Genomic DNA, 7,500 nt, shown 5'->3' with positions numbered 1-7,500 from the left:
TGTCACATTCACAACTGTTCCCTAATCCGCTCTTCCTGCCGAGAGCAAGCATCACTACCCTAATACTTTTCTCCTTGTATTTTAATAATTTACCTACATTTTTATCTTTTTATTAATTTATTTTTTAATTTTTTAAAACGTGATCTCTTCTTTCTGCATTTCCCATTACTTTCTGTTACGAACATCATATTCTTTGGAAACTTGAATTTCCAGTCAATGGCCCCTGTGGGCTTGCTCCATATGAATAGGGTTCATGTTCTGAATAATAATAATAATAATAATAATAATAATAATAAGTCCTCCTGGGCCTCTGTAGGCTTATAGGGCAGGCGCTGATCTCCTGTCTCTTAGGTCGACAGTGGCCAGTGTGTCGCTAGGTCCACTGTTTAACTCCCCAGCCTGAGGGCTGGTACCTGTTCTCCTACTGAACCTCTCGGGTTTTTTCGGACCGTTAGGTTGACGGGCTGCCGGGATTTTTGCAGTGGCGCAATCCGAGCCATCAGTGTAATAATAATAATAATAATAATAATAATAATAATAATAATAATAATAATAATAATAATAATAATAATAATAACGGTGACAAAAATATAATGAAGTGGGAGCCAAGACACAGATGTATACGTATTCATATACGTATGTATGTATATATGTATGCCTACTTGCTGTCAACATATACGAATTCTATCTTTCCCAGAAATAACGAGAGGTACAATATTTACTTGGAGGTCGCTTGGTTCCGGCCTTGGGAGCAACAGTGGGTTTCCTTCCCTTGTGACCTTCTTGACCTTCTGAATCTTGTGGCTTCGGCTTCACAGCGCTGGCTAATTTTCTTGGCGGTGCCACCGTGGTTGCTGCGTTGCCGAAAATAAAATAAAAGACAGAATTGAATTATTGGACATTTAATTCTTTCGGGGAGGGGGTTAGGCTTTCAACTGATCTGGCATGATGCAATGATTAAACACAAGGATGTTTTTTCAAATGTTTGTTCTGAACAACGTTTCCATCTTCCTTACAACAAATACAACTTTGTGCTTCTTCCATTCCTTATTTCCTTCAGTTTAATTTTTTTTTATAAGAGACTTAAGAAGATTATCTGTTTAGCATACACTGTTTATTATTGACAGCATTCTAACAGCATTAATTCCTATAACTTTAAAGGCTCAGTAGAGAGTTAAAGTCTGAGCAATTCCTATTTTTTAGTTTAATATCATTTGGCATCATCTTATGTGAATTCTTCTTACGCTCTTTTACTATCCTTTGCAATATTGCTTTAGGTTCCAAATCAAATGATCATCTGCAAGTAAAAGTAATTCCCATACAACACAGTTTCTTTGTATCATCTCTTCTCTAAGGTTTTTACAGTTTTTCTATTTACTTTAAATTTATTCTCTCACCATCCTCTAAAATAATTCTTTGCTGTCAGTTGCCTCATTTCCTCAGTTACTTTATTGTTATTCCTTGAAATCCATTAAACTTTTCTGAAGGCATATTACCATTGCAAATATTTCCCCAAATTAATTCCTAATCATTGTAAGTAACCTGAACCATCTTAGTATTGATTACTCGCCACCAAACAATGTTTTCCTCATTATCGAATGGTAAAAATTTTATATTTCTAATAGTTTCTTTACTCACTCCCCAAATGTACACGAAAAGAACGGAATTAATCTATACTTAACCGACCAGAGTTCAGAACAAAACAGTAAATCATAAGTGTGGACCCACTCATACTTTCATGTTGTCTCTTCACGTAGTCACAAAGTATTTGGTGGGTTGTAACACTCTTCTGAGCAAACTGAGGGTTATATGTATAAATGAATATATCCATAAGTTCTAAATTTTATGCCAGTAAGGTTCCTTGAATTTGTCAACTGAAGTTATCCACGTTTTTGCTATTGGCAAACTTCAGTTTCACTAGACATGTAGAGATGCCAGCATAAAAATAACTTTTTCAAAGCTAAATGACAGCAGCTAAACTGTCTGCAAACCGTGGAGGTCGGAAAGAAAGCACCTTCACTTTTGCCTTAAAAGCTCAGTTGGAGATTATCTTTCGGATGATTAATATGAATATTAGAGAAATGGGAATTTCTAACAACTGTCATGTAGAGATCTCACAATAGTACTTTGTGCCACATCGTTGATGAAAAGACTATTTGGAATATTCATTCACGACAAGGCCTAAAGATTTTGAAGCCGTATTTGTTCGTGAGCTAAATGAATCAGCTAAATGAATCACAGTTTAATTTACAAGCACAGGTGAAAAACAAATGCAGGTTAATGTAAATTTTCGAGCTTAAAATTAGGCCCCCCCCCAAAAAAAACTCCAAACAATGCTTAATGTGAATTTCAGATACAATGCTGTTTGCCTGTGAAGCTGAAAATGTGAAGCTTCTGTTGACCAGAGAAACAGGCAGCTATTACTGAGAAAATTACCTGAAGTCTCCAAGAGCAAATAGGACAGAATGCAGAGTACTATATCTTCTGGTACCAAGGGGAGAAGCTAATTATATTAGTGTGGAAAAGTGAGTAGGCTATATATGGTATTACCATTCTCTGAACCATAAAAGTGTCTCGCCAATATCAAAAAGGATAAACATGTATGTTATTTTTTGTAGTAATACATCAAGGTAAAAACCGGCGTGAATATCACAATGTATTTGCATAACGAACACGAACAAGTGGGAAACATACGTAGGTAGGGAAAGATTCCCTGTATCAAAGGGAACGTCTAAAATTTCAAACTATCTTTCTGGGTTGATTTCTTTCAAATATTTGACAAAGTGCACAATCCCAGTTCCGCTCATCATGAGTAAGATCCTTAACCAAGTTCTGGTAAGTTGCAAGTGCCTCTCTTTCTTTTGATGAGGTTAAACATATGACTAACACTGTATGTTGTGATCAATACTCTTAAAAAGTTCAATTTAAAATATTAGGGTAAGAATCCTCTTCAGCATTTAACACGGAAAGTGAGGGGTAGGCCCCCTAGTATGCCAACGATTTGTAGCTCACTACTGACTACACATTTCAGGATGGCTAAGACAGAAGACATCTCTGAATCTCCAAAATCGATACAATTTTTTCTATCCATTTTTCAAAGGCACTGAAAAAAGCTTCAAATTAATTTGATTTAAAGTGATTTCCTTTCATTTGCCAATTCCCTCATCAGCACACTCAGATACATATTTACACAGAACACTGAAGAATCGAATATTTATTTACTCCCTTCTTAGAAATGGGACTTAAAGATAAAAACAGTAACAAACACTATATACTTACGTCTCTGTGCACAACATATTTTGGTGCCGTCGCAAGTGAACTTTTTTTTGATGACACCGTTGCACTCACGTTTTGAACTGACACAAGTCCTGGAGGCCTTCTTCTCGCATGTTTTCACTGTGGCTTGTTTTACTCCTTGAAAACAAAAAGACTGTCAGAATGAACACATGCCATTGGCAATACAAAGAGAATTCTACCTCACATCGGGACCTAGCCTAGGACTCTCGAATGAAAGAAAAGCACTACCAACTGAGCCACAAAGGTAGGAAGAGGAGTTGGAACCTTAAGTATTACATACACCTAAGAAGGTACCTAACCTAGGTGCATCTCAGTTACAAGTACCTTCTCCTATCACTCAAGAATCCTGAGTTTAATCTCAGTTAGAAGAGATCTGTTCTCTATGTAGCAAGCTGTTTGAAGCCCTTCTCCATGACAAATTGACGTGCTAAATCTATGTCATTCATGTCATATACTTCGGTAGATTCCGTTCTTGCTGACTACAATTGTCATCACAAGTTTACTGAGTTTTTTTGCGGCAAAGCATAAAACGAACTGACATTTGAGGAAGGTTGCATTTATATGGACAATATTCTCAAGATGAAATTTAAGAAAAAGGCGAATCTACTGTACACTTACCACTCCCTTCACAACATATCTTGTTGCCACCACAGGAAAACTTCCTCCTGATGGCGCCGTTACACTTCTGCTCTGAACTGACGCAGGTTCTGGAGCCCTTCTCCTCACATGTGTTCACTGCTGCTTGTCTAGACTCTGCAAAACACAAAGGTAGTTACTCTAGAATTTTTATAATATGCTAAAGATATTTACGATTGCAATAAACATTCGAATTGTACATTGTTACAAGAAATCGCAGTGTTCAGTTTCTAGTGACATCAGAGTTCCTTGATTCTCGTAACTCATCATTTTTGTTAAGAGATGTTAGTTAATGTACGTTTACCTTAGTTTAAATTCAAGTTTACAATGGTTCAGTATTGACATTCGTCGAAACTAATTCCCCAAACACAAGACGTGACGTCAGAGCAGACAACCAATACAAGTTTAAAGCCACCACTGTTATCATGGTGGCAACAGCCTTTTGAAGTTTTCAATGGGTTTTGGACGAATCGACCATTTTTTAATAATTCACAAGTTCTTAGACAGTGCCAGTGAAGTTCTGGGAAGGTGTAAACTGAATGCAACTGAGTTTATACTACAAATAAGAGCAGAATTACAATAGATCAGCAAACGGGCCTACTTGGAAAGCATATTTTTAAGCGAAGTGATGGCACCTATTATGCTTGTCAAGGACATAGTGTTATTCAGTTAATTTTATATGGAAGCAAAGAAAATGATTGGCTAATGCCTTTATGCCACATAAGAATATGAATATTATTCATGAACGAACAGTATTTATTAACCACTCCTCAAAAGGCCTAATGGTCTGTCAACGAGGCCACGGGTTATAACACGAACTGTCTGCTCAACCTGTATACACACAAACATGAAACGCAGTATTGGGATTCCAGGTTAAAAAATTCGTCAAGAGACTCAAATTACAGATGATTAAAACTCTTTCTTTAGCAAGCACATTCATTATGTTTTTGTTTACTGGAAATGTGACGTATTTAACTGAAAAAATAGGCCTGGGGATGAAATAAGTTCACCTTGCATGAAAGAGGCCAAAGAGTTTCACACTGAGGTGGATGAGGTTATGGGATATGACGATGTCACTGCAGACAGACACTACTAGCTCGCAAGCTAAGCAAATCACTTGTCTGAGGATGACAAGGAACTTTTTAGTCACATGTCTCAGTAAAGCAAGGAGCTCTTCCTTGCTAAAAATGATGTCTGCATAAAATAAAAGACATGGATATTTTAACATTTACTGAATGAGTAGTTCTGCAATTGTCACCAAAGGAGATGAAACAGCAATATGAAGGGAAAATACTGCAAAGACAAGAAATGTCCCGCTAGTTTTTAACAACAACAACAACAACAATAACAATAATAAAAATGTTAATAATAATAATTAGGGAAGAGACCTTCTCTAAGGGCAGTAGCACTGAAAATAATGGCTGTTTCAACGACATTCAATTTATATAGGGTCTTCTCTAATATCCTTAATATCTTCTTTTCATCAGCATGTAGTTGTAGATTTCCAAAGGACATGAAAGGTTTTCTTGGTATTTCAGTTTTATTATCTCTGACGTTTCAAACACGCTGTGGCGATTATTTTCAAAGGGTGAACGGATTGACCTGCATGTCAGTTCGTTCACTCCTTGAAAATAATCGCCAGAGCGCGTTTGAAACGTCAGAGACAATAAAACGGAAATAACAAGAAAACTTTTCACACCATTTGGAAATCTGATGCACCACCAACACGCTGATGAAAGATATTAAGAAGAATAGAGGAGAATATGTAAACTCAATGTCGTAGAAACAGCCATTATTTTTTCAATAATAATAATAATAATAATAATAATAATAATAATAATAATAATAATAATACAGACCTCCCAGACTACAGCATATCTGGCCATTCTTGCACTCAAAGCCTTGTGCGACAGAACCTTGGCAATCGTTCACAGAACTGACGCACTTTCTCTGGCCTTTCAGATAACATTTTTCCTGTTGTCGAAGAGGAAAAAGCCTAATTATTATGCTGTTTATGCTGATGGTTCACACACATTTATTTTCTTGTAATTGGCTTTCATAATGTATAGAACAGACTATACAATATAGAATTTAGGCCAAAGGCCAAGCGCTGGGACCTTTGAGGTCATTCAGTGCTGAAAGGAAAATTCACAGTAAGATGGTCTGAAAGGTGTAACATCGCATTTACGCTATGAAACAATTGGTAAAGAGGGTGGAAAGTCAGATGGAAGAAAGAATATGAACGGAGGTACACTAAAAGGGGAAAAGAGGCTGCTGATAGGGGCCAAAGACCCTAAGTAATGGCTACAGTGCACCACGTGAGGTGCACTAACGGTAATAACCCCCTACGGGGAACTAATTATGTTAAGTTTTATACTAACTTCCCTCCGATGTTAGTGTTATATACATATACATATACATATACATGCATGTGTGTGTATATATATATATATATATATATATATATATATATATATATATATATATATATATATATATATATATATATATATATATAGAAATATATATATATATATATATATATATATATATATATATATATATATATATATATATATATATATATATATATATATATATACACATTTATATTATATATATATATATATATATATATATTTATATATATAAATATAATATATATATACACTATATATATATATATATATATATATATATATATATATATATATATATATATATATATAAAAGAATTCTAGAAGAAAAATTATACTTTATTCCTACCCTAACTTTATTTTTGTGGTGCTATTAAAGCGTAAATTGCTTTTACATATTAGCAATAACGAACAGAACTCACTGAAACTTTGTAGATATATTCTAGGCAATATTAAATTTCTGAAGCAAGCTACATGAATTCTCTTTGCAAGATCAGTTTTGTTATCTGCCTGGCAAGTTGTGTGCAACAATTGTATGCATCAGTGAAAATTACCTCCCTCAGTTGTTCGTGATCGTCTCTGACTTTCTTTAACGTGACTAGAGTATTATTTTCCCTCTTAAGTTCTTCTTTCTTTAATACAACAGAAATTTTTCTCTCCTAATTTGGGAGGTTCTTCCCCTGGTTTGCTATCAGAATAATTACATTTGTTTCAAATGAAGTTGGTTTTGACAATGTCTGTTTTTCATTATAATTCAGCCAATACTTGTAACACTGGAAATTGTTTGATATTACACCAACAAACATCTTAAGCAGTAACATGGATGTGACTTAATTGTCAGTCCTTTTTTCATACGTCAACGTTGGTGTTTAACCGAAATCTTTTATAGAGGATGGAGAATTTGGTTGGTTGGATACCTCTGTTTTCAGATTCTGAGCGATCTCCATGAAAATAACGTTTTTTATTATAGACCTGACCCTTTGGAACATATCGAAAGAGTGACACAGTTTAATTTACAACAACATTCACCCAAAAAATCGAGGTCTGAACAAATCCCCAGAAACTCAATTTACTGATTCCCGAATAAAACCGAAACGCTTAAAGGAATACTAAGCTATATCTGCAATCATCGCTTACCATCTGTGCCCCT

The 7,500-nt window shown here is 35.1% G+C and overlaps 1 protein-coding gene across 9 annotated transcripts in view; it reads right to left on the bottom strand.

Moving 5' to 3' along the window:
* Positions 1–7,500, bottom strand: part of LOC136847134 (salivary glue protein Sgs-3-like) — a 79,704-nt gene that overhangs the window by 41,688 nt on the left and 30,516 nt on the right. For 7 of the 9 annotated variants that reach the window (XM_067118500.1, XM_067118499.1, XM_067118491.1 and 4 more), the window contains exons 2-6: positions 7,488–7,500; positions 5,793–5,907; positions 3,916–4,050; positions 3,280–3,414; positions 723–854 (exon numbers count right to left, since the gene is read on the bottom strand). The exon at positions 7,488–7,500 is cut by the window's right edge and continues 388 nt beyond it. In XM_067118500.1, the coding sequence (XP_066974601.1) occupies positions 723–854; positions 3,280–3,414; positions 3,916–4,050; positions 5,793–5,907; positions 7,488–7,500 (530 nt within the window). The remainder of the gene's footprint in view (positions 1–722; positions 855–3,279; positions 3,415–3,915; positions 4,051–5,792; positions 5,908–7,487) is intronic. The other 2 variants (XM_067118498.1, XM_067118496.1) reach the window with 1 other exon arrangement.

The sequence above is a fragment of the Macrobrachium rosenbergii genome, chromosome 16 (genome assembly GCF_040412425.1).
Source record: "Macrobrachium rosenbergii isolate ZJJX-2024 chromosome 16, ASM4041242v1, whole genome shotgun sequence".
Classification (NCBI taxonomy): Eukaryota; Metazoa; Arthropoda; class Malacostraca; order Decapoda; family Palaemonidae; genus Macrobrachium; species Macrobrachium rosenbergii.
This window is presented reverse-complemented; position numbering and strand designations above follow the sequence as displayed.